Genomic DNA, 27,994 nt, shown 5'->3' on the forward strand with positions numbered 1-27,994 from the left:
ATATTCAGATAAACACAAATGAGCCTGAAATGAAAGAAAATTAAACTTATTGAAAGTATATGAAAATTTATATAAAATATATAAAAATTTATATAAAATATATTTACATTTTTAAATTAAATTTCAAAAAATGTAAATATACGCAAAATGTAATTAATAAAAAATACTAAAATATATTCAAAGGCTATTTTCATATTTTAAATTGGTAGCTAACAATGTTTTCTTCAAATTCATATTCAATTTATAATGCTTTACACCAATTATTAAAGTTTATTTACCATCAGAAAACAAAGGTTTTTTTTTACAGAACTTTCTGCCTAGCTGCTTCTACTTCCAGAAGCCAAACTCTTTTGTAAGTTGTTTGTAAATTTGCTTTTTCATTCTACTTCTTTTCTTTGCAGCGATTAAAACTTATAAATTGTTTAAACACGCATCGAACAAAAGCAAATTCTACTGCTGCTGCTGCTGCTGCTGTTAGTGCTTCTTGCTAAAGTTGCGCGCTTTGCCAGCCGCTTCCCTTGGGTTTAGTTATTTTTTCCGTGTGTCTGGCAAAAACAATGAGAGAAATGGAGAGAGAAGATAGACTTCAATGAATGAATATTAAACACACTAGACGAATGAGTTGTATATATTATTTAATATATATATGGTATATATAATTTTATATTATTTTAAACTATCATATAGAATATATAGTAATGTTATACAGAGAATTTCAAATAGGCTCGATGATACTGTCAACTCAACGTTCTTAGTTAAGAGAGTCCTGTAGAGAGTTGAATAGGTAACATATGCTGACATATAAACAAGTCACATATATATTATGTTAATCTTGGACTTCCTCTTCAACACTTTACATTCATCTTAAGCATATTCGCATACCCTGCTCACAGTGTCTTTTGGAAGCGAAAGGAAAACATGATTTCCATCATCGCTTGAACTTGTTTACCAAGTCTTGACTTTGGTGTTGCCATTTGGCAAACGTTTTGTTATTTTTTCTATAGAAAGAGTTCGACTGGTTGATGTTTTTGTTGTGGTTGTCGTTGTTGATTTTTTCCTGCAGATGTGGGTGTGTTGCCCCTTGGGTTCTGTTGATTGATTCGCATCTATCAGCAAAGTTGCTAGACTCAATTAAAAATGCTAATTGATGTCTGTTCGGGGCGTGTTTGTCAAAGCAATAGAAAGATAGAGACAGAGAGAGATAGAGAGAGAGAGAGACACAAAGAGAAAAACGAGAACGTGTCTCTAATTAGCCACAAAAGTCACAGGCAGCAATTAATATTTCATTTTGATGAGCGATTAGTTAAATTCGGACTCCAAATGTCTGTGCTCATTTAAATTAAACTTAATTGCAATCAAATACCCTGTATAGGTAAAGAGAGTGGGCATTGATGTTAAAAATAGAAATTATATATATTTATTTAATTTATTATGTATAACTTAATTGTTATAATAATAATTTGTTCAATGTAAAAACTATGATATACCCTAAGATTTGCGCTTTAATTTAAAAAAAGAAAATAAAGGAAAAGAAAAATGTAGATAGAGATAAATAGATCTTGATATATAAATATATTAATAACAATATTATATTTTAATTTCAAACTAAATAAAATGGAAATGCAAAATGGGAATACAAATTTTATTAATTATAATTATATACATTTATATTTTTATTTAAATTTATAATATATTTATTTAATATTTCGATTGATATTAAAACATTTCAGCTAAATATATTTATTGTATTAACAAATTTTAAAATCTATTTTAAATTGCAGGGTATTGTTTATTCTAGCCTTATACGTATATACGACAAAAATGATTTTGCTGCTTTTAATACTCTGGATTTCTTGCAAAGAGCATGAACGTTCTTTAATGAGTATGTTATAATTTGTATTATTAATTTTAGATTCATGAAAATTACTTAAACTGGACTGCCGACGACTATATAATATGACTCAGTGAGATAGCACACTCAGTTCATCATAATATCGATACGATACGATACGATTAATTGACAAATAAATGAGCGCTTTGTTTCATAAAAATATTTCAAGCTCACTATCTAATTTTATATTTTACTGTACTCACGCTCAATCTCAGAATCAGACTAACAAATTGATCTGTAAAATAAGATTGCTTATTATTTTCCTAGAAAGTTTATTTTTGGTTCATATTTCCCGTAATGCAACATAACTAATTGTCTCTAATTTACGGTTTTCTTCTCACCGTGTTTTTTCTATTCTTTTCTCTACATTAGATTTCTCCGTTCTCTTTTATTCTCTGTCCCCTTTTATATTAAAGGAAAGTAGAGCTATGTGATACCACTTTTGTATAGACATAAGAACAATATAATATAATCATTCAATATAAACATATGCTAGTAATGCAGAACCCAAAAGTTTAAAAAGAGTATTTAATTGTGGTCATCAACAACAAGTGAAACAATTTCTGTTTGAGTTTGTTTTATTTGCGAATCGTTGTGTGTTAAATGTCAGCTCAAATATTTATTTACCTAGCTGCTGATATTTCAGGCGACTCATTAAAGCAACTAAAATTTTGTTGTTGTTTGATCAACTTTGTTGTGCTTGTGCTTGTGTCTGTGCCTGTGTGTGTGTGTGTGTGCGTGTGAATATTTATTTATTTTGCTATTTTGGGGGCTCGTCGTCTGTTGGGCGTGGCACTTTTTAAATAGTTTAAACACATAAAAAAGTTACAGAAAAGTTTACGTTTCGTTTTTATTACAGAGTTCCCAGCACCGCACAGCATACTCAGCCCAACCAAGCTCTCGCCTCTCCGGCAATTCAGTATGTCTGGCAGCGTTGCCACCCGGCCGCAGAAGTTAGCTGTGTAGACTGTTTGGCAAAGTTTTAGTCAACTTAATTAGCACGTTGATTATTTTTAGCGCCCAATCGAGCAGAGGCAATGATTTCATTAGGTGCCTAGCGCTAGCCCCTTACCACCACCCCTCACTCCGCTCTGGCGTTGCCACATGGTTGATGTGGGCTTCTGGCTTACGAGTCGCTTGGTTTTGCCCGAGTGCAGCGTAAAGTGCGCTATGATTATTTAATTGCCGCAAAGTCTCGAAAAGTGGAATAGCGGAAGAAGAAGACGGTAATAGAGTGCGCTATTTGCGCTGAGAGTCGAAGTTGAAGAGCTGTAAACGTTGCCAATTAGTTGGCATATGGCAATGCGGGCTGCCAGTTGGCCAATTTGAATACTTGATGACACTGCCAACTCTTGTCTTTACATTTCAAATTTTAAGTTCTTCTTCACCAGAATCGTAATGGTGTAGAAATTATATAAAGTTTTCAGCTATAATTTGTTTAATATACTTTTTAGTGAGCTAGATTAGAGAGTAGTTTAATTTAGGATACCGTGGCAGTACGATCTTAACATTTAATTAAAAGAAGCTAATTTTTGATAAGTAAATCATAATTTATGGATATTAATAAAATAATAGAGAAATAAACAATTTAATAAAAATAAAATTAAGTCAATAATAACCATTGGAAAATGTTGCAATTACATTAATAACATACAATTTTTAAATTAAAAATAATGTTTTGAAAATAGTTTAACTAGAACCAAATGAAAATATTTAAAAAATCAATAGATATTGGGATAATTAAATTAAATTAAGAATAATATATCTTAAAGATGATATAAATAAATATCTAAAAATTATGAAAATAATATTTTTGAAAATATTTTAAGCATTGAAAGTAAACAAATTATAAATTTATTTCAATTACTAACTTTTTTTTATTGGTGAATTAAAAAAATTTAAATATTTAAAATAATAATTAGAATAATTGATATGACTAATATTATTTGTCTTGGCATTATTCAGTATATCCTACGCCCATAAGCACTTTATTAAGCTCACCTGAGTCGTTTTAGGTTGTCAGAATTTAATTCGTTTAGACAAGCTGTTGATTTGTAGTCAAACGAACTTGTTTTCCTAAATGTCTGTTTAATGGTTTCACTTAATGTTCTTTGAATTTACCAAGTTATTTATGCAAATCGAAATCAATCGAACGTGCTGACCTTCTCCCAGCAGTCGCATATTTTTGCTCTAAAATACAAGAATTTCATCAATTTTTGCTTTCAATTAAAGATTTATTAATAAAGATATATTTATATTTAAATCTACTTGAAAGCAAACAAGCAAAGATATCGATAATAATTTCTTTTGACATAATTGCCTCGTCACAGTTGCAAGGAGAGTTTTTTATTTACATTTTTATTTTTTGCAGTGTCTGTGTAAAAATTCTCAACCGGTTCTAGTTCTAGCCGGTTTTAGTGGATCCCTTAACTCAAGCAGCAACTGAACCTTTGTGCAGCAGCACAGTTGTTCTTGGGATTTAACGAAGATTTTATTTCTCAGGAATACATATATCAAGAACTAAGTTGTAGAAGTAAAGAAAGCTTAAACAACCAGTGAATATATCTATTGAAAATTATATCAGAGTTCAGCTTCTCGCACTTGGCTTCCATATTAAATTACAACTGTGCAACCGCACAGTGCCTAATATCTCTATTATTTACATTCATCATTCCAATTGTCGAATTTTGTTTTGTTGTGTGCCATTTGGACCATTTGTTTGTCTCATTTAAGCCAAGCAGACAGACGTCTCAAATTAGGCGTTAAATTCAACACATAATACACGTTTTATGGCCTGCATGACTTTATAGCCCAGCTACACACACACACATGCACATGCATACAGCCCGTTACACTATTTCGAGCTCTCTTGCCCCTGTTCTTCCCTTGTTTTATAACTAGCGCAGCTGCCTTTATCTGTGAGCCAAGTTGTTTGCCTTTGAGCTTACAAGAGACCAACCGAGTTGAACACATGAAAGAGCCAAGAGCAAAAGGGAACAATGTTTAACTAGGGAAAATACCTTGAATGTAGATCTTTATATAAATACCTACATATACCTATACCTTTACCTATATATATGTTTTGTATATATATATATATATATATATATATATATATATATATATATATATATATATATATATATATATATATATCTATATATATATATATATCTATATTCTATATATATTTTGAGTAAGTTATTGACTGATTATATTGCCCACCTCTGGAATTTAGTTGGAACTATGCATTCAATTTGATCACTTGACAAATCCTATTTGCACGCTTCACAAGAAAATCAATTTATGCTCGTGTCTCGGCAGGGTATGCTGCCGCTCGTCTGCTTACCCTTTTGGTTGCGTCATAAAATTTCGTTTCTCGTTTTTATTGTGGGCAACCCTTTTATCATTGATCATACTTACGAAAACGAGACTTGGAATGGGACTGCGACTTGGATTTGATTTTTTATGGACTTGCTAAGATGCATTCACGCTTCCTGTTGGTGCCACAGAGAAACAAAAAGGAACAGAGCATGCGGTTGTGACTGGGCTCAGCTGACTAGAAAATACCCTAGCTAAAAACTATAAATGTAAGCATGTACGGTATAGAGCTTCTCGTTTGAGTTTAGCCAACTAGCAGATACCCAAGAACGGCAATCATTTTCTGACAGACTTCATTTAATGATATCATTTAAAATATGTTTTTCTGTACTGTCACAAGTTTGATCAAACAAACAGCATACCCTCTACGCAGCATCTAGCTATGAAATTCTATAAAGGGAGAGAGAAGGAACAGAAAATTTCGTGACTCATTGCCCGCAGCTTAATGGCAATTAGTTGGAAAATTTGTGCCCAGCTACCGTTGGCGGTGGTCGTAGCACTAAATACTATATAGATGATGCTCAATTTCCTTTGAAATCACACAATATAAAACTTACAGATAAAAAGAGAAAGAACAAGTAAGAAAGCTCTAGTCGAGACTACTCGACTACGAGATCCCCTGAACCCTTGGAGTAATAGCTATTTCAATAATTTTTCGCGACTTTCAGCTTACACAGGAAACACGCACACACACACACACACACACACACACACACACACACACACGCACGCACGCACGCACACACGGGCATACATACACACACATACATACACAAACAATTACATACATATACTCACACAAGCATATACACGCATGGGCGGCAGTGAGCGCTTACTATGAGAACTTAATTGCTTAATAACTTTTTTGTGGACGTACGATCTTCATGAAACTTTTAGATTATGATTATAACATGGATATGCATGTAATTGCTAAAGCACAAGTCTCTAGTATTTGAAATACGCTTTTTACAAAAGTGAGGGTGAGGGGGTGAATTTAAGGGTGGGGGGTTAATTTTAACAAAAACCGAAATTGTATAAATTGCATATAAGCAAACTTTAAAAATTTGGAGACTCTAGCAATAAAGGTGTAGAAGATATAATTTTATAACTGGGTTTCGATAAGGTTTTTTATCGATAAAAAAAGATCGGGATGAGTTATCGATTTTTAATGATAAACTTGATATGCGCGCTGTAATTACGGACATTTTAAAAAAAATTTGAAGTCTCTAGCTCTTATATCTTCTGAAATCGACGCGTTCATACATACGGACAGACGGACAGACGGACAGACGGACGGACGGACAGACGGACAGACGGACAGACAGACGGACAGGGCCAAATCAACTCAGCTCGTCGCCCTGATCAAGAATATATATACTTTGTGGGGTCTGCCACGCCTCCTTCTCCCTGTTACATACATTTCAACAAAACCATTATACCCTGATTTCCCATTGAAAATGGGTTCAGGGTATAAAAAGAGAGGGAACAGAGGCAGATAGAGCATATTGTCTGTGGTTAAGAAGTTCTTGGGCAACATTTAAAAACAAGAAAATATTGCAGTCGCGCACATTGCCACGAAATTTGATTATGTAATTTGTTCTTAGCTTCTTCTTGCTATTCTTTATTTCTGTGCTGTGCAGTGTACACTGCCCACATTTGAGATCAAGTGCTAGCAGCCATTGACAGACGTGTGTGCGTCTCGTGCGCGGGGGGGGGGGGGGGGGGGGGCAAGGAAGTGTTGATGATTGTCGTTGGCGTCTGTTGAAGATGTTGTTGTCGGGTCTTCCATGCAACATGTGGGCGTTGTTGCCACTTCTAGTACCCTAGTTGCAGTAGTTGCCGTGCCTTAGTATACATCATATGCAGAGACATACATACATACATTTATAGGCATCTCTTCGTCTGTGTTGCCAATGCCAATTGCTAACAACAACAACAACAACCGCAGCAACAACAAAATGTTGATCCAAAACAATCAAAAGCCGGTCAATGTCTGCGCCAACATGTTTGAGAGCTGCGCTAGCATGTTCGATCTTTACAACGTGCCTGGCCTGATATGTTGCAATCCAGCGCAGAAGTGCTGCGCGCGCTCTCTTCGGCCCGAGCAACATGTTGCTAGTGTAAGTGTCTAGACATGTTGCGCACTCCGTTACATGGCAACAAAAACAATTGCTCTAGCCAAACGTATTGAAAATATAGTATATAAATATATTACGCAAAAGTATTTACTTAATATTTATTAATTGATTTTTGATATTTATAATGCCGTCTTATTGCCCACTGCTTGCTGCATCGTGCAAGCCGTTCTCATGCACCTACGCTCTCTCTATTTCTTTCAGTGCAGACATGTGCTCTCAACATTGCGGCGCATCAGTTCAGATTTGTTGCTGCCATTCAGATTCAGTTGTTATCTGTAAGTCGCCCCGTGTTGTCGAGTGTGCGGATTAAACGCATTCACCATACGCATCGCTCCCTATACTAAACCAAGGGTATTCGGTATTCTATTTGATTGAGGTAAACAAAACAAAGGCGTGCAATATAATAATACCAAAAGCCTCTGGGCATTGCCTGAACATATATGAGTCTCTCGTGTGGCATATGCCTAAGATAATGTGCGTGCAATAAAAAAACGGTAAATCGCGTGTAATTTCAAAACATAAATAAATCATATTTGGAAACTTGAATATTAATAAAAAATAAAATAAAAAATAGTTTGTCAAAAACAAACATTTTTTTTTTTTCTCAATTTGAAAATAGTCAAAAATTAAAATGTTTCATTGAAAATTTATTTTTCTTGGTGCTTTGGTGTAATCAAAAAAATTTTTAATCAAAAACAAGTTGATTAAAACTATTTACAATAATTCGTAGTGAAAGTGCATTTTTTATTTTGAAAATTGTGAATTAATTTAAATAAACAAAAAAATTGTTTTAAAATTAAAAACGAATAAAATTTTATCAAAATATTTAAGATTTATAATAAATTAACATGTTAAGTGAAAATTAAAATCAAAGAATAAATTTTACAATCTAACTAACAAATTTGCAATATTAAATTTGCAATATTAAAAATAAATAAAATATTAAACTTAAAAATATTTGAAAAATAAAATCGAATGTTCAACTAAATTTAATAAATAAAATCATACAATAAAAATAAAAGTAAAAGTGAAATTCATATTGCATACAAGAAATATACATATTACAAATATTTGCATTTATACAAAAATAAAAAAATATAAAAATAAAAACAAATAAATAAAATTTAAAATTAAAAGTTGTGCGCATTAATTGCTTGAATATTTTGTAAAATAAATTATAAATACATATATGACAAAAAATAATTACATGTCAATTTCTGATTGTGAATTGCAGTGTAAAACGCAATAATAATTGATATTATTGCAAAATATTTCAGTATATTTATAAGCGTTTCAAAAAGTGCATAAACAAAAGAAAATAAAGAAAATGTTTTAAGTAGAGAGGAACAACAAAGCGAGAAAAACAAGAGACAACAATAAGAGATTAACAAAGGAAAACAAGTGGCAGATCAGTTGCAAATCATTTGTACAGCTAAAGATACTTTTGACAGATACAGATACTTTGCAAGCTATAGATACTTCTAGAGCGCTAGCTGCAAATATATTTGCCATGAGCATGCCTCAAGTGCGAGGCAGCAGCAAGGGTTGCTACCCGCTAATGCTGCTGCTGCTGCTCCTGCTGGCCGATCTGGGCTACACCGAGGAGCATCCGCATCGCCACGCCCACAATGGCACAACCAGTGCACCGAACGGAGCTCGCGCACGGCGCAATCATCTGCAGTCGCAGCGCTTGCAGCAGCTGCAATGGGCACAGGCTGGCAACGGATTGGACGGACTGCAGCTGGGCAACGGCTACCATCACTTGAGGCACGAGCAGCACTTGCGGGCAGAGCTGGCGGGCAACGAGCAGAACCGGCAGCCGCCGTTGCCAGACCAGCTGCTGCTCGGCGGGCCGGGTGAACAGCATCACTTGCGTCATCACAATCGGCATCATGCTGCCTGGCAACAGCGCGTTTTTCCCGAGCTGCGGCAACAGTCGCTGATGACGACCCCGGCAACGGCAACGGCAGCGGCTCCATCGACCACAGTCGCTCCCGTCACTCAGGTGGTAACCGATGCACCAGTGCAGCATGCTGCCGCCAATGATAGCAACATTTATTCCTCGAGGCGCTATTTCGATCGCGATTCCATTTCAACCGCCTGGATGCAGGCGCGTTCGACGCGTGCGCCCAACTGGCAGCAGCAGCTCGTGGACAGCGATGAGGATGACAGCGCAGATGATGACGATGATGAGGACGATGATGATGACGAGGACTACGATGACGATGAGATGGATGATCAAGCCGATCAGGCAGTGAACGTGGCTGCCGAGCTGGCCAAGCAAATGCCGCGCTACTCCTTCTTCAGCCAGAAGCTGCCGGACTTGAGTGCCAGCGAACAGGATTACGACTACGATCAATCCGAGTCGAATGCACCCAGCAGCAACAGCAACAACAACAAGCATCCAAATGTGGCAGCTAATCACCCCAAGGCAGCAGCCAAGCGCAACATCTTCAATTGGCTCTTCAAGCCCAGCAAGGAGAAGGTGCAGCTGCAGCTGAAGACAACAACGGCAAAGCCCAGCGCAGATAGCTCAAGTCAGGAGCAGCTCTTCTCGAACGAGCAGTGGAACAAGATCGAGCATGAGCATCATCTGAAGCAGCAGCAGCATCAGAAGGAACTTCAGGCATTGCGCGACAGCATCAGAAACAGAAATGCGCCGCTGATAAGAAACCGAGCCGTCGTTGGCATTGATAATGAGGTAAGTTTTGGCATTGCGCCCATTCAATTATATACATACTTATATACACATAGCTATATAGCTTATACATTTTTATTGTCATGATGTCATTAGACATTGTTGTAAATACGCAGCGTAGCGAGATAAGTCAGCGACAGCGGCAGAATGGACCGCAAATTGGGTTGGTTGGTAGCCAGACACTGGTCAACCAGCTAGACAAACACAAACAATCCGAGAGACAAACAGAAATCAAATCAGGCACGCATACACACACACGTACAATAGTTACACTGTAGAAAAAGCAATAAAACACGCTGAGTCACTCGAAAAGTTTAAAGCTATATGCGCGGGTTGTTTGAGTGAAGTGAAGGGAAGCTACAGAAATACGGAAAATAGAAGTATATCAAATATAAATATATTTATATAGATAAATATATCTATCAAGTCTAGAAAAAAACAAAAAAACAAAAAAAAAAAAAGTATTCATTTGTTTAATACAAATTGAATTTAAATCAAGAGCAAAAGTGATAAGCTCAATATTGTAGCAATATAATATACATATATATCAATAAGTTAATTAATAACAAAATAATAAAACATAATTTCGAATCAAAATATAAAAAAAAATATTTAGAGACAATAAATAGTTTAATACATTAATAATAATATTTTCATATAAAAATATTTAAAATAAATCAAATAAAAAATATAAATAAAATAAGCCAAATAAAATAACCTTACGCTGATTTAATGAATCAATAAATTGCTTAATAAAATAATATTAACAATACTATCATAAAAATATTTATAATAATAATAAAATAAATATAATTAAAATATAAATAAAATAACAATTATTAAACAAAAACCTAAATGATTTCTAATTTAGTTTTCCGTTGATCTTTTAACAGTTTGTCTATCAATCAATAAGTAGAAGGTACAGCTGTATTTACTTACAGAATTGCAGTCATTTCATTCCCATCAGCTACTTAATTGGTTAACAAGTTTGTTACTTTTTTTTACAGTGTGCTTCAAATTTCTTGTTTATAATATTTTATTGTTCTACTTGTAATTGATCCTTAATTCCTTAATTACTAAATCAAAATTTCTCTCAGTGTACTTTACTATTAATAAATCATCACCCATGAACTTTACGTTTCAATCACTAAAACTATAAATTTTCGTAAATTCCAATGGATATACAACCGATCAGTGACTCCAAGTAGTTACTGACTCTACAATTTCTCCCATTGTAAAATTTTTGTATAGTTCCAAATGATCTAGAATCTATCAATGACTCGATGTAGTTACTGAAAAAATACAGTACTCTAAAATTTCTCTCAGTGTACTCGACGTGTATGCTACACTTGCAAGTGTTGGTAAATAAAGACTTCACTCGACTCGTGCACTGACCATGGCTAATATCGTTTGTGTTTTGGCTTTACTAGCTGCAGCGCTGACAACACAGTGACAACAACAACAACAACAACACGAATTGGCTTTGTGCAGTTTGTTAAATATTTACAGAATTTTTGTTAAAGGGCCAATGCCGCTTTTCAGATTTCTGAACCAGTTTGTCCAATTGTTTATCCAATCGTCTGTCCAAATGGGCGCTGGCCATTGCGGCTAGCTAATTGAAACCAGCGACAGCAACAGCTACAGCAACAGCAACAGCTACAGCAATAACAGTCATTGCAACAACAACAGCAACAAGCCGCAGCAATGGCAACAATTTGTTGCATTTAATTTGCGCTTTTTGCATAGCTATTGTTTTGTCAGCTCTTAATTGCATTTCGTGGCGCATTTCGTTCAAATTTTGTATTTTCATTTTTCATTCCATTTCCATTTCCATTGCCATTGCCATTTCCACTTTGCGTTTGCTTCATCGCTTTGCTACATTTGCCGCTTCGCTTTCTGGGGCGCACACTTTTTCCTAATTGCGCAGGACACATTTAATTAACGCTCAAGCAAATAATTGCTCCACCAAGAAGGCGTAGCAGCGAGGGGGCGTGGTCTAAATAGCTAAATAAAATAAAAAGAAAAGGCAATGCGAGATTTAGCTGGCGGCGTTTTACGTGAGAGATGAGATAAAAGAGATGGAAAACAAATTTTAAAAAATTTTAAAAAAATATATTTTTTATATATATATTCAAATAAATGTTAAGCTCAAGCAAATTCTTTGAAGCAAGTGCCAAAGATTTGTCTACTTAAATATTAATAAATTTTCATTATTTTCGCATAATTTGTCGTAAAAATATTGCCACAATTGTCACAGACAAATTGCTTTAGCCAGTTCGCTGCCAATTGCCATTTTACCACTTGCCACTTGCTACTTACCACATGTCACTTACAGCATTTAAATGCCTTGTGTAAATATGTGCGAAAATACATTCATAATTATCATATAATTACTGTTGAAGACAACAACCAACAGCAGAAGGAAAAAAAAAAATTAAAAATCAACTTGAAACGGAAAAGAGAAAAAAAAATTGTAAATAGCAAAATAAACAGACAGCCACAACAACAAGAACAGCAAGAACAGCTTTCGGGATATAAAAACAGCTGCAGCAATAACAAATGTTGCAAGATGTGCGTGTCTGTGTGTGGGTGTTGCTCTTTGAGCAGCAGCAGCAGCAGCAACAGCAGGGGAAGCAGAAGAGCTACAAAAAGCGTGCCGCCTTTTGCCGACAGGTGAAAATTGGCGCTGAGCCATTCGAGCTGACAAGTTACCCGCTGTCCGTCTCCGCTGTCTGGCTGGCTTGGCTTTCGTGCTCTGTGACACAGTTATTTACATATGTCTGCGGATGACGCCGTGGCGCTATTGTTTCCTGCCCAGCCACGCCCCGCAGCAACAGCAGCCGCTCGTAAAATGTTGCTCGATGTTTACATAATGCATTATTTGCATGTTACTCTCATTGCGGTCCTCGTTGTTGTTGTTGCTGTTGCTGTTGCACTTAATTGCAAAGTTGGTAAAGCATTTTTTTTTAGCATTCAGCATGCCCTAGAACTGAATGGAATGTGGGTTAGTTAGAGTTGACGGGAATTGCAGCCAGTTGGAGTAGAACATAATATAGATAGCGTTAAGGAGAAGACCAATATATTAGCTACAGGATATGCTTTGGTCTGTCACTTATAGTTTTACTTAAAAATCATATATAATTTATATAAGTAACAAAAAAAAAAAAAAAAAAAAAAAAAAATATATATATATATATATATATATATATATATATATATATATATATATATATATATATATATATATATATATATATATATATATATATAATATAAATAAAATTGTATAAACAAAATAAAAATTTAAATCTGCAGAGTATCTCTCTGCCTATCACTTATCACTTTATCCCGGCTAGTTACTTTAATTGCTTGCATTTTATGCTGTTCCTGTTCATTAACGCTTCAAGTGCGGTCAATCCGGGCGTATACGCAATTTTTGCCACTGATTTTTATGCGCGATTTTTTTTTAGGTAATTTCAAAGCGCAGCAAATTGCAATTTGTTAAACAATTAAACAAAGTTAATTAACAAAAATAAAAATTAAAAATAAGAATGCAAATCAAATTGCTCATTAAATGTGATTTAAAATAATTTCGCTTTGTTTTTTATCGTACCATTTCAATTTACATTGAAATTGAAATTGAAGTACAATTACTAAAATTCAGTTTTAGCTAAATGCAAATATTTTTAAAAATCATAAAGCTTAGTTGCTTTCATTCGAAAGGAAATAAAATATGTAACGTTGAGTTTACGTGATAGACAGTGAAGAATGTGTTTGTCGAATAGCATATACTCTAACGTAGTGAGAAGGATAAAATAGGAATTCTTATGAAATAAGTGAATTGCTAGAGAAATTATATTATTAATTATAATACATATTATTATAAATAATTGTCTTATTTAATTTGTATTATTATAAATAACAATATAAAATATTGGTAATACTCATTATTAGAGTATATTTTGCATTGTAAGCGCAGACTTAAGCCTTTAAACTGATTTGACAGATGCTGTTGTTGTTGTTGTCGTAGTTGTTGTTGTGGCTATTGCTGTTGCTGCCAGGGCTTAAATGGCAACCTGGCAACATATGCACATAAAACAAAATAAATGTTTCAATTCGCAAAGCACTTTTCATATTTTGGGCTCTGGCTATCACAATATACATATGTATGTATGTCAATATATACACATGTATGTGTAAATGTGCGTGCGAAAAGCAAATATAGATCAAATGTAAGCAAAATATTTGTCAAAATTTGTGCAATGCATTTCGATTGCTGTTGAAATTTTATTGTTACAACAGCAATAGTTGCATGAATTTTCTAAAAATTGATTGCTGTAGATGTTGATGTTGCTGCTGTGGGTGGTGTAACTGTTGCTGCTGCTAGCATTGCTGTTGTTGTTGCTGTTGTTAACTTCGCTTCCGCTGCTGTTGCTGCTAATGTTGTTGATATCGTTGTCTTCAGCTCCGAGTTTGACCTTTACAAGCAGCTTTATTTGCACTCACACAGACCCTTGATGGCCACGCCCCTGCCGCAGCATGTGCCCTGCCCACGCTGTGCTGTCAGTTTAGCGGCAACATATTTGATTGTTTCTGTTGCTGTTGCAGTTGTTGTTGCTGCTGTCGCTTTATCATGCTCTCGCATTTGTAGCAACTCTCGCATCCTGCTGTGTCCATAAGCTTTTAACTGCCTTTTGTGTGCGATTCACAATGTCTATGCCGAACAACTATCACAACTCTGGCCCGCCCGCCCGCTGTTTGCTGTGCTGCCTGTTAGCAAATGTATTTGCAGACAAACAAGCAACAACAAGAAGCAGAAGCTGCAGGCTAAACTGCGCTTAGTCCTCACTTCAATTGGCAAAGCGGCTCAAAGTAAAATGAAAACCAACCGCAAAGCGTCTGGTGCAACTGCTACGAAGAGTAGGAGCAGCAGATAACAGCATGACGAGTAGAAGCAGCAGCAGCAGTAGCAGCAGCAGCAGTAGCAGCAGCAGCAGCAGCAGCAACAGCAGCAGCAGCAGTAGCAGCAGCAGCAGCAGCAGTAGCAGCAGCAGCAGCAGCAGTAGCAGCAGCAGCAGCAGCAACAGCAGCAGCAGCAGCAGCAGCAGTTGCAGCAGAGCAGCAGTAGCAGCAGCAGCAGCAGCAGTAGCAGCAGCAGCAACAGCAGCAGCAGCAGCAGCAGCAGCAGCAGCAGCAGCAGCAGCAGCAGTTGCAGCAGAGCAGCTGTAGCAGCAGCAGCAGCAGCAGTAGCAGCAGAGCAGCAGAGTAGCAGTAGCAGCAGCAACAGCAGCAGCAGCAACAGCAGCAGCAGCAACAGCAGCAACAGCAGCAGCAGCAGTAGCAGCAGCAGCAGCAGCAGCAGTAGCAGAAGCAACAGCAGCAGCAGCAGCAGTAGCAGCAGTAGCAGCAGAGCAGCAGTAGCAGTAGCAGTAGCAGCAACAGCAGCCGCAGCAGCAGAAACAGCAGCAGCAACAAAAACAGCAACAACTTAGTTTGCATTGACCTTCAGCTGTTCAAAGGGGAGCAGCTACATTAACACGAGCCAACAGCAGCTTACAATATATTTTACTGTTGTTGTTGTTGTTGCTGTTGTGTTGCATGCTGCGTCTGCTGCTGCTTTTAACTGCTTCATTGTAACTTGGCTTGGAATATTGTTGATCTGGCTCTTGCATGTCGCACTCGCATGTTGCTGTTGCATGTTGCTGCTGTGTTAGCTCACGCTGCTGCTGCTGTTTCTGCTGTTGACAATAGCAAAAGTATTTTCTACTACTTCTATTAAGCATTCCATTTACCACTTTTTTCGCTTTACTTCAGCCCGCTTTCATTAGCAACAGTTGCAGCTGGCACAGCAACAGTAACTGCAACAGCAGCAACTGCTTTATATAACTGCGCAGACCCTTTGCAACTGTCACATAAATAAGGCCAAGCGCAATTTTCAGCAATTTCAATTGCACAGCGTTGGCTTATTGTCTCTCTTTGTTGTTTTTGTTGTTTTGTTTTTTTTTTTTTTTTTTGGCAAGGTCTCTTTGCTGTGCGGCCGTAATTTATGGCTGCTTCTAATATAAATTTTCCGCCAAATTATTTGCACGCTCAAAATGAAATCAAATAAGGAAAAAAAAAGCAATATAAATTCTGTCTCAACTAATTGGCAAAGCCTGTGGCTGCTTCCACTTCTGGTTGCCAGGCAGTGCTTGCCATCGATGACTTTATTAGACAAGCACTCCAACTACAGCGGAAGACACGCCAGCAGCAGCAACAATAACAGCAGCAGCAACATCCCCTTCAGATGTGCTCAAGTAAATTCTTGGAACGCCGCAAAATCTTTTGCGGTTGCTTCATCACTTTATAAATCATTATACAAACATATCATTGCACACATACATATACATATAAATGTATAATATGTCTGCATGTGTATGTATGTATGCAAAGCGCGCGTTGACAGTGTGTAAGTTTAATCTGACAGCAAAACTGTTTGTCAGTGCCAAGAAATTGATATGTAATCTCTGTGTATCTCTGTATCTTTTGTATCTGCGCGTATCTGCTGGATGCATGCGCTCGCATTCATGTCAGTCTGCATTTGATGGAAACTGGCTTAGCTGCTTAGTTGATGCCGACTTTGTGATTGCGCCCCACTGATGATGCGCTTCAATGGAATGTTTTGGGTCTTTGGTATTCAATTTTCGGCTTTTGGCGTTGGGCTTTCGGTATTTCTGGTTTGCATTGGGGTCAAGGTAGCTTTATTACAGTTAGAACTTTTTTTGTGTTTGCTCGCCCGATCATGGCGATCACGTGGCAATGACATAAGACCCAATCAAGTGCGGCATAAATAAATAAATAAAATATATATGTAATACGTGACTCAGGCAACGAGGAACGAGGTGTCGCCTCCACTTTATTTCTTTTAGATATATGTTCAAAGTGCGTGCGTAGTTTTCTCTTTTGGTAGTGGGAAACATTAACACCTTTTAGACGCGCTCTATGGCTCGATCGACAGATAGTCTGATATATTAGCCAGCTATTGACAGTCGCATTTAACTTTCTTTGATAGCCATTGTATCTAGTGTGTAATTGAATAGTTAGGCACGCTTTTTCAGTTTGATAGGTGATAAGAATTTGAATCGCAGACCGGGCAAATGACTGTTGACTATCTATAATCTATCAGATGCATGAGTGAGGTAGCATATTTAAAAATATTATTACGAGTGATGAGTAATTTGCTAAATTACAAAAGTATATTTTTTGAGACTGCCCGAAAATTAATTTTTTGAAACAATTATAATATTATTTTCCTTAACTATTCACGCATAACAACGCCAGCTCATGCTGCCCGACTTTAGCAGCATCTCTGCAAGCTGCTTTTCCCGAGTTACAGTAGCTCCAACTTATTTTCGACAAAGATGTTGGATGGAGACTCTTCTCTATCCGAGTTGCTGGAAGTTATCTATGTTTGAAATATAGAAATAATAAAATGCCGCGCTTGTGTGCTTTCGTAGCAAAGGTTTATTTGTGACTAACTTACTTAGAGGTGGTACCTATCAGCTAGATATGGTACACACGTTTATCGATATATCGTGTCGCATTGTAACAGATGATATTCATTAACACCCTTCCTCAATGCGATCATGATTACAAATTCAGTTTACATAATCCATTTCAAATTAACTTAACATTTAACATAATTCATTTCAAACTTAACATTTCAGTAAGTTTAACATGCTTGTTCTTACAAAGATTCTTTGTCATGATATCCGCAATCATATCTGTTGTACAAGCATACTTTAAGTTAATTTGACCCTCGTCAACTACTTGACGTACAAAATGATACCTAATATCAATATGCTTAGTCCGCGAATGGTGAACTGGATTTCTGGCCAACTCCTGTGCGCTAAGATTATCGCCATACAGAGTAGTTGACGTAGCTTCATCTCCACAACCAATCTCGATTATTAGTCGTCGTAAGAATAACGATTCCTTACAAGCCGCAGACAGTGCCATATATTCCGCCTCTGTGCTGCTTAGTGCCACGCTACGTTGTTTTTCGGACCGCCAAGAAATCGGTCCACCTGCCAGAAAGTATACATAGCCAGTATACGACTTTCGGTCAGTTCGGTCTCCACCCCAATCAGCATCTACATATCCAGTGAGAGGCTGATGACTTCCTGTGTAGTGCAATTTGAAATTTAGCGTCGCTGCTAAATACCTCAAAATGTGCTTTACGCCAGCCAAATGCTCGGCGTGCGGATCTTGATTCCTCTGGGACAACTTTGCAACTGAATGCAAAATATCTGGCCTGGTCGTGAGTGCCAGCCACATCAGCTCACCAATCATCGATTGATATTTGACAGGATCAACCTTTTGACACTGTCCACTGGCACAATTTACTTGGAATCCCGCATCCAACGGAGTTGCTACTGGTCTACAATTGTCCATACCATGAGTTTGCAATAATTCCTTGATATATTGCGAATGGCCTATGGTGATAGGCCCAAGCTCATCTTCACGCATCACCTCCATGCCCAGGAACAATTCAGGCACGCCTTTGTCGACACATTCAAACGAATTCGAAATCGCCGATTTGATGCTGACCAGGTCCTCTTTTGATTGACATGCTATCAGTAAATCATCAACATATACCAGGATTAAACACAAATTATCCTTCCCTATATGTTGGTAGAGACAGGGCTCGTTTTCGCAGGCCACGAAACCCAAACCAATCAGGACATCATTTAGTTTTGTGTTCCACTCCCTTCCTGATTGTTTCAATCCATATATCGCCTTCTTCAGCAACAAAGCCTTATCTGGTTGGGCCCGATCAATGTACCCTTGTGGTTGCTTCATGTACACTGTATCGCTCAGGTCGCTGTTGAGGTATGCCGTGCATACATCCATTTGGTGTACATACAATCTTAATTTCGCTGCCAGTGCAAAGATGAATCGCACGCTCTCTAGTCTGCATACTGGAGAAAAAGTTTCTGCATAGTTTATGCCATACTGCTGGGAGCAACCTTTTGCCACCAATCGTGCCTTAAATCGTTCTACTTGTCCATCTTTGTCACGCTTCAGACTGTATACCCATTTACAGCCAACAGCTCGCTGCCCTTTCGGCAACTCTGCCAACTGCCATGTCCGGTTGGCCATCAGTGCGTCATATTCCCGTTTCATCGCATCGCACCACTCTGATGCATGAGCACTCTTCATCGCCTCCTCATAGGATGATGGAACCTTTACGTCGCTGGCAACTAGAGCCCCAAGTACGTTGTGCTGCTTTCGAGGTCGGCCTGGCTTGCCGGTTCGAATCAGCCTTGGTCTGCCAGGACCAATGCGAGGAACATCCGCAGATTCGTCCACGCTGACTTTATCTTTGTCACAGCTACGCCCATGGCTGCTGTCTCGATCGCTGCTGCGTCCAACGCTGCTCTCCCGATCGCTGCTGTGTCCAACGCTGCTCTCTCGATCGCTGCTGCGCCCATGGCTGCTGTCCCGATCGCTGCTGCGTCCACTGCTGCCAGAGTCATCATTCCCGCTACCACGCTGACTGGTAGCATTCGAAATTGGCAACACACATACAAATGAATCGTCGTCGTCTTGAGTCTCGTCGAAAAGAACATCTCGCCTCTCAACCACCTGGTGAGTTATTGGGTCGTACAAACGATAGCCCTTGCTTGCTACCGAATACCCAACCATCCGGTATTCCTTGCCTTTTGGTTGCAGTTTGCTCTTTCTTGGACCCTTGTCCAAAGCCACTGCAATTGAACCAAACGTTTTTAGATGACCGACAAAAGGTTTCTTACCAGTCCACGCTTCCATAGGCGTCATACTGCCTAAAGCACTGGTTGGCGATCGATTTCGTATATATACGGCTGTGTTGACTGCTTCAGCCCACAAAGATTCACCAAATCCTGATTGCGTCAACATACATCTTGACATCTCCACCAGAGTGCGGTTTGCTCTCTCAGCTACGCCATTTTGCTGTGGAGTGTATGCTACTGCCAGCTGCCTCTCGATCCCTTGACTCTTCAGGTATTCATCAAACGGCTTATTGACGAATTCACCTCCCTTGTCGCTCCGGATACATTTGAGACGCTTGCCTGTTTGCCGTTCAACCAACGTTTTGAACTCGACGAACTTCTTGAAGACTTCATCCTTCCTCCGAAGGAAATATACGAAGGTACGCCTTGACTTGTCATCAATAAAGGTTAAGAAGTACCTCGATCCAGCCAGAGACTGTGTGCTAAAAGGCCCGCACACATCTGCATGAACCAACTCCAATATGCCTTGTGCTCTATTGGCAGTTGCATCCGGAAATGGCTGCACATGAATTTTGCATAGCATGCAAGTTTTACAATTCATGTTATCATTGAAAACCATATTTTCAATACCGCGCACCATTCCTTTCTTGATCAGGTCTTTCAAGCTATTTACATTCAAATGGCCATATCGTTTATGCCATAGCACACCATCTGCCTTGACCGCAGAATTACAGCCATTTAGCTTTCCTTGAAACATGTACAAGTCGCCAACTTTATTTGCTTTCACAATGCAATCACCCTTTTGCATTACTTTTGCATACGTTTGCCCAAACGTAATAAAGCAATCATATTTCACAGCGCTGCTCACTGAGAAAAAATTGCCGTTCATTTTCGGCACATAGAGAACATCTTTTAACAGCAACGTGCATAATTCCGTCTGTAGCTTTATTTCTCCTCTTCCCTCTGCTCTCAGCAGACCAGAGTCAGCCAGACTGATCATTTCTGTGTGTTTTTCAAACTTTGTGAATAACCTTTTATCACAACACATATGGCTTGTGGCGCCACTATCCAAACACCACATACTCTTTTTCAAATGATCTGCGCTTAACGCATTAAATAAACTGCACTGCTTGTTCTCTCTTCTTACTGCCTTTTTCTCACTTGCGCTCTCTTTCTTACACTCAGCCTTCATATGCCCGCGCTCGCCACACTTGAAACATACCACATTTTTGTTTCTCTGCTTTTGCGCTCTCTGCGCGGCTGGCTTGTAAGTTGCACTATATGCTTTTTCGCATTCGTTCTTTTCTTCTGCGTTCTCCCTCCGCTCGCTCTCCTCCTTCACTTTGATGCATAGAGCGTTGAAGGCCGGCAGACTGTCGCGCGTCTCAATGGCGACAACGAAATTTTCGAAACTTTCTGGAAGACTCGACAGCAAAATAATACTGCGCAATTCGTCGCATAGCTCAATTCCTACTGTCCCAAGGGCATCCAGAATTCCCATGAATTCATTTATATAACTCGAAATGCTTTGCCCTTGCTCCATGCGCTTGAAAAGCAATTTCTTGTAGAGCTGAACCTTACGTGTTGCTCCAGTTGGCTGATGGACATCTTTCAACCGATTCCATGCCTCGGACGACGTCTTGCAATCCTTCAAATAGCCCAATTGTGAAGCATTCACACTCAATGTGATCACTGCCAGCGCCTTCTCATCTTTGGCCTGACGATTCACATTCTCCGGGGCATCCGTTGGTAGCACTTCACCTGATGCTACACTCCATAGCTCCTGGTGTACCAACACACTTCGCATTTGCACGCGCCAAGTGTCATAATTGCCTTCGTCCAACTTTTCTATTTGATAAATCCCGCTCATAGCTTATTATCAATTAGTCCTGAGTCACACCAATGTTAATAGTTCATAACTAAAAACAAACACTATATTTCAAATACATAGATCTGCAACTGGGCCCATAACCTGTTGGATGGAGACTCTTCTCTATCCGAGTTGCTGGAAGTTATCTATGTTTGAAATATAGAAATAATAAAATGCCGCGCTTGTGTGCTTTCGTAGCAAAGGTTTATTTGTGACTAACTTACTTAGAGGTGGTACCTATCAGCTAGATATGGTACACACGTTTATCGATATATCGTGTCGCATTGTAACAGATGATATTCATTAACAAAAGAGCCTTAGCCTTTTCATGCTTAGGTCCGATCGATGATAGCTTTGTAAGGACTTTACGCACTGCTGTGGCGACTCTGCTTTCAACTCAACTCTTAGAAACTCTAGATCTCGAAACTCAAATGTAGCTGAGAGCTCCTGCTCAACCTCGTATCTTTTTTTTGGGCTACTCTATAAGCTTCACTTTTCAGTTTTCCTCGTTCAGTGAAATTCACAAATATTGCGTTGCATTAGCTTTGGCTCATGCATCTTACGCTTGTCAGCCCTTCTTATTCTATTGAGCTCTGTCTAAAGCACACTTTTATGTTGGTCTCACCACTAACTGCACACAAAAACAGTGCTGGAAAGTGTAAAATATAAATAAAACGATTGTTCAATTGATGCAAATTAAGTTCAAAGTGGAAAAGCATGTTCCATGTTACAGATGTGTTTTTGCATATTTATAAGATTTGTGCGTAATTCTCAAGCCATGAAATTCTTGTGAAATTCCCAATTCAAATATCAAAGTTTCTCAGCAAGTTAAGTTTAAGTTTAAGTTTAAGTTTAAGTTTAAGTTTAAGTTATTTACGCCCAGCCATCTAATCAACTTTCCAATTTGGGGGGTGGGGTGGTGAGGGCGTTGAACATATTTAGGCGCTGAAATATGCCGTTATTTGCAGCACGAAGCATTCAAGTGCTCGTTCACATGCAACAAGAACAAAACAAAGGCGACAAATGACAGGCGACAAGAGACAAGCGACTGGGAAATAATAATACGGCCTGTCAAAAGAGCCAAACAATAAATCATGACAGCAAACGCAATATGTGTGTGTATATGTGCGCGAGTGGCTAAATGCTTTTATTGTTGTAGTTGTTGCTGTTGTTGTAGTAGCTATTGCTGTTGCTGTGGTTCATTTCGCAATGTCAGCCATGCTCCATGCCCATTCCCCCAACAACACGGGCCATGCCTGTTTCCGCTAATGCCAAAAAGTCAAAATTGTAGCAACAACTGTTGCTGTTACTGTTGTTGTTGCTGCTGGGTCTGTTGCCATTGTGGCTGTCGCTGTTGCTATTGGGGGTCAGTCGAAAGTATTCCACGAATTTAATGAAGCCCAAATAGACAAGCGCCAAAGCCAATCAACTGTTAAACTGTGCAGAGAGAGTAAATAGTGGAGCTGTAAACCGCTCGGTGTTAGATGCTGTTGCTAGGGCTGTTGCTGCTGTTGTTGCTGTTGTCGTGGCTCTTGCTGTTGCTATTGTATTCTAATTTATCAAGCGCTGCGTATAAATCAAACCTGCAAACGTCAATTCAATTGTTTGGTAGAGACATCAATCAAATGCAGACCCTAACTTCTACCTCTCACTCTCACTCTCCCTCTCTCTCTCTCACTCTCTGTCACGACCCTAGTCGAATGTCACCTGCTGTGGCACAAATATTTACCTGCAATTGTTGTTGGCAACTTTATTGCACCTGTTGTTGGGTGCTTGGATATTATCTCTAACAAAAAGGTCAAAGGCTGTCCATATCTCCATGCAATATTGATGCATTGGCCGAGGGCCAAAAGGTCTCAACGTCTTTTTATGCTGATCATTAAAAATTTAACATAAATCTTGCCCACTCGACTTACATATCTAAGTCTATGTGTGTGTGTGTGTGTCTGTGTGTGTGTTTGTATGCTTTGACTGGTTTGTGTGTCAAAGAGTCACACCAAATTGCGATGCCATTATATAAAGTAAAAGCCCCGATTAGACGCTGACAACAACGTGACACGCAAAACGGGCAACCAGAGAACCCAAAAAACACACCCACCCAACTCTCTATGTGTCTGTGTGTGTTTGTGTGTGTGCTAGAGTGTGTCACACTGTGTATGACAAGTGTCACCTAGTTGCATACACATGCATACATACACACATGCGTGTGTCTGCACAGTGGTTACGTATCTAGTTCAAAAATGTCAAATTAATGTAAATTATCTTAACTAGATATTCTAATATATTTTGAGATGTAGTTGCTTACGTAGTTCCTAAGTATTAGTGTAGCTTTGAGATACAAAAGTATCTCAATTGAAATTTATAAAATAGTATCTCGTTTATTTTTAATTTTTTTTTTATTTATTTATTTATTTATTTTTTTTATTTCGTTGTTTTTACTTATAATGTCTTTTATTATTTTGCTCTTTTTGAATCCACAACACAATAATGTAAAATACAAAAATTACTGTAAAAAATACTTTATTTTTTTTTTTTATTATCATTAGTATAAAGCAATAATAAAATGCATCTTGGATTATGTCAATATATGATGCTATAATAGAAATTGATATTCGTAATAAATTAAAAATTTTATATTTAACACCTATTCAAAAAGTCTTATAATATTTTGTTTACAATATTTTATCACATGCAGAATTTAATAAATAAGATACAACATTATTTGTACTTCAAAATATACAGAATGCTCAGTAAATATATCAACAATTTTTCTAACATATTTATTAACAAAGAACTGCCATTATTTATATGAAAAACCTTATATTAAAGGTCAATAATATATACATACATATTTATATATTTTTGTATGCAGCTAGCATTATTGCTAGGCTTTTGTCATAAATTTGATTAAAATTGGACTTGCTCTCATTCCACTTCTAACGGGCACGAACCCTCCGCATTTGAATGCGTTTCAATATTTATGTCCATTTGACATATGACACACCCATTTCGGGTGCGCGCCCACTATGCGTTTGGCCACTGACATGCCGAGTTGACGCAGCACTCAGATTGGCTCAGTTTGCACCGAAAATGAGAAGAAGAAGAAAAAAAAAAAAAAATAGAGAAGTGGGGAATCGTGGGGGTAGCGAGTGTTATGCAAATGACTGGCAAAGCGCATTTGACAGGTAAATCAATAAACATAACTCTTTCCACCGACAAGATCAACATTGCACTTAGCTAAATGCGCGAGCGGTGCGATGCGGGCACCGACTCTAATGCACGATTCGGGGAGGTCTGCATTTGATATCTGCACTCCAATGAGCTATTCAATTAGTTTCGATGCAGCTTGATGGCTCAATAGTGAGCTGCATGCAACAAATGCCAAAAAGCTAATCGATAAATTAGTAGATGGAAAGTACATATCGATGTATGAAAATTGAGTCGAATGTCATTATGGGATGATATAGAATCAATTATAGATATTGCAAGTGAATGAATAATTCATAGATAAAGCTATGAACAAATAATCGATTGAAGATTGAAGATTTCAATTTATATTGAGTTAATCTATACTATAGATTCGAATTCAAATTAAAATTTATTATAACAATAGATATAAATTATAATATTTCCAAAACTAATCGATAAGTTATCGATATAATATATGACGTATTTAAAATCAGCAGCATGTGTCAAATGAGTTACAAAGAAATCTCTAATTGACGCAATTGAAAACCTGGAACTATCAATGACTAATCGATAAGTAATCGATAGCTGCGCTGACTGACTGCTCATAAATCTCAGCCAGTGTCAAATTTAATGATATACGAAGCGCTATGTCAATGCCAGCGAGGCATCAATAAATCCTCTAATTGATTCGATTGACTCGATTGGCACTCGATTGGCACAAAGAAAGAGCCGATAAAAGCCCAGTAGCTGAGCTGTCGTCTGACGTCCATTTGTCTGTGACAGAGCTCTTCAAATGCTGAAGTCGACGTCGGCGCGTCGTTAGCTTCTTTCAGTTTTCCTCATTCGAAATGTGGCAGACATGGGGAGTTGAATTAGAAATTTTGAGCGTCTCAAGTTGCAACGTTTTGCATTATGCATGAGGGGCTTGTCGATGCGTTTTCAGATGCGCACACAATGCATCAATAAAATTTCATCAATATATCATTTTTTTGGACACTTTGATTGCCCCAGCAACAACAAGCACGTCGTTCAAACATTTCTTACACAATTCAATTTCAATTTTTATTGATTGAAACAAAACACTTTGACACTGAGCCAGCCGAAAGGTAAAACACCTTTGGTATTTCGTATTTTCAGACTTATAACGGCACAAAGGTGCGTCTGTGTGTGTGTGTGTCTGTGCGAGAGTAGTGAGCACTTGAGACTTTGCTGCTTTCGCTTTTCATAACTTTTTATTTATTTTTTATTACTTTGAAATTTCATCAACTCTCGATATGCAGAACTTTTTCTAAAAGATATGCCCCTTGAATATTTCAGTGTCCGTGACATCACAAGTTCCACTCAGCTGGAACTTGTTAAAATGATTTACGGTGTGTGTGTGCGTGTGTGCGCGCGCTTTCTCGCCTGAGCAGCAGCGAAACCGAGCCAAGGCCAAATCTATTAATATATTACCCAAAGATTTCGACGTGAACTACTTAGGAGACAGACGCATTCATTTTGGTGATTCATAATAATTTCCAGGGTACCCCAGCCTGCTATAAATAGACTGAAAATTGAAAGAAATAACGAGAGGCTCTTAAATTAATGGGATTTCTGTAGTGGTAGGTTACGTGAAGTAATTATGCCAAAGAAGAAGTTTCTGATGAGAATTTTAGAGAATTATAATTCAGCGAGAATAGATTAACTGAGTTTATTGATAATTGCATTGTAATTATGTTAAAAAAGTTTCTGATGAGGCTTTAGATAATTATAATCAAGAGAGTTTCATTAAATGTTTTCTGAGTGTATTGATAATGAAATTGGAAGGATAGTGTGATCGATAAATCGATAAATATAAGTAAATATTTTAACAAATATACATACAGAGCTAATCTTTCCAACCTTATAAAGTACGTAAGAAAAATGATTCTACATATAGATCAATTGCGCCTGTAATAATAGATTCTCTATCTATCTCTACAACTTTAATCTCAGACCTTGTAAGCCTAATATACATATCTAAAACTTTTTATAATGCCAAGCATATATTTTCTGTTTGATTGATTTGTGTTATCATTATCATAATTATCGACTCACCTCAATCAATAAATACCCAAAAATACTATATTTGTTAATGAGAGCTCATAATTCAAAGCTCTCTCAAGTAGCCTAATCATCAGCTAATGCTAATGTGCGCCAATGAAGGCCACGTTGAGATAGGTCAATAATTAGCGCTAATAAACGGAGAGTTATTAGTGGTTAGAGCCTATAATGAAAAACAAACTTCAGATTTTCAGATTCCCCTTTGGCTGCCCGCTTGACTGTGCAATGAGTCAGCTGCTCGCCCTTCAAATTCCAGTTTTATCCAATTAATGATTCACGTGGAGAGGGGGAGTTGAGGGTGCAGCACCTGCTGTGCAGTGACCCTTGGGCCACTCATCAGTTAAACGATATCGAGAGACGCATTGTTAATCACTTCATCAATGTCAGATTGGTAAAGCCGAATGCAAAACTTTAACAAATCGCAGTGCCAGACAAAAATCTCATCAGTTAGAAAAAAAAAGTTTTTTTTTCTGCAGTTGCAACTCGTGGCAGTTGCAGTTGCAATTGCTGTCGGTCTGACTGGCTCTTGGGGCAAGACTCTTGGAATTATGATGTGCTCGTGCCCGTCGCATTCGAGTTCGAGTTAGCTGCGGCCAACTGCCAACTAATAACAACTATGCAGGCCGGCGGAGAGAGGCTGGCAAATAAATTTGCACAGAGTTGCAAATCATTTGACTGCCAGCGACTCCCAGCTGACAACTCCTATAGTTTCTGTTTCTTCTGCGTGTGTATACCCTTGCGGCGCAGGGCAGTTTGATGCAGCCACGAAATTGGCGGCTAACAGAAAAAGAATCTATTAATTTAAAAGAGATGGGGGAAGCATTGCAGTGCTTTGATTGAACTGGGATGAAGCGGAAGAACTCTAGGGAGTAGAATCTTGGAGTCCTGATTGAGGACAGTGAACTCTGCATTGTGGACTAGGATTTATAGATTCATCGATCAATTCTAAATTAAATAAGTTTTTAATTTGTAAATAAAAATAGTTAAAAAAAA

The 27,994-nt window shown here is 37.8% G+C and overlaps 1 protein-coding gene across 7 annotated transcripts in view; it reads left to right on the forward strand.

Annotated features, from left to right (window-relative positions):
- The window catches only part of Pvf3 (PDGF- and VEGF-related factor 3), a 119,266-nt gene that overhangs the window by 25,615 nt on the left and 65,657 nt on the right, over positions 1-27,994 (forward strand). For 3 of the 7 annotated variants that reach the window (XM_018004527.2, XM_089466004.1, XM_089466008.1), the window contains exons 2-3: positions 1,782-1,882; positions 7,612-10,111. In XM_018004527.2, the coding sequence (XP_017860016.1) occupies positions 8,921-10,111 (1,191 nt within the window). In that variant the 5' untranslated portion in view covers positions 1,782-1,882; positions 7,612-8,920. Of the gene's footprint in view, positions 1-1,781; positions 1,883-7,611; positions 10,112-27,994 lie in introns of those variants that run through there. The other 4 variants (XM_018004525.2, XM_018004528.2, XM_089466005.1 and 1 more) reach the window with 3 other exon arrangements.

This window comes from Drosophila arizonae, chromosome 3 (assembly GCF_054131065.1).
Source record: "Drosophila arizonae isolate 15081-1271.41 chromosome 3, UAZ_ARI_1.0, whole genome shotgun sequence".
NCBI classification, from domain to species: Eukaryota; Metazoa; Arthropoda; class Insecta; order Diptera; family Drosophilidae; genus Drosophila; species Drosophila arizonae.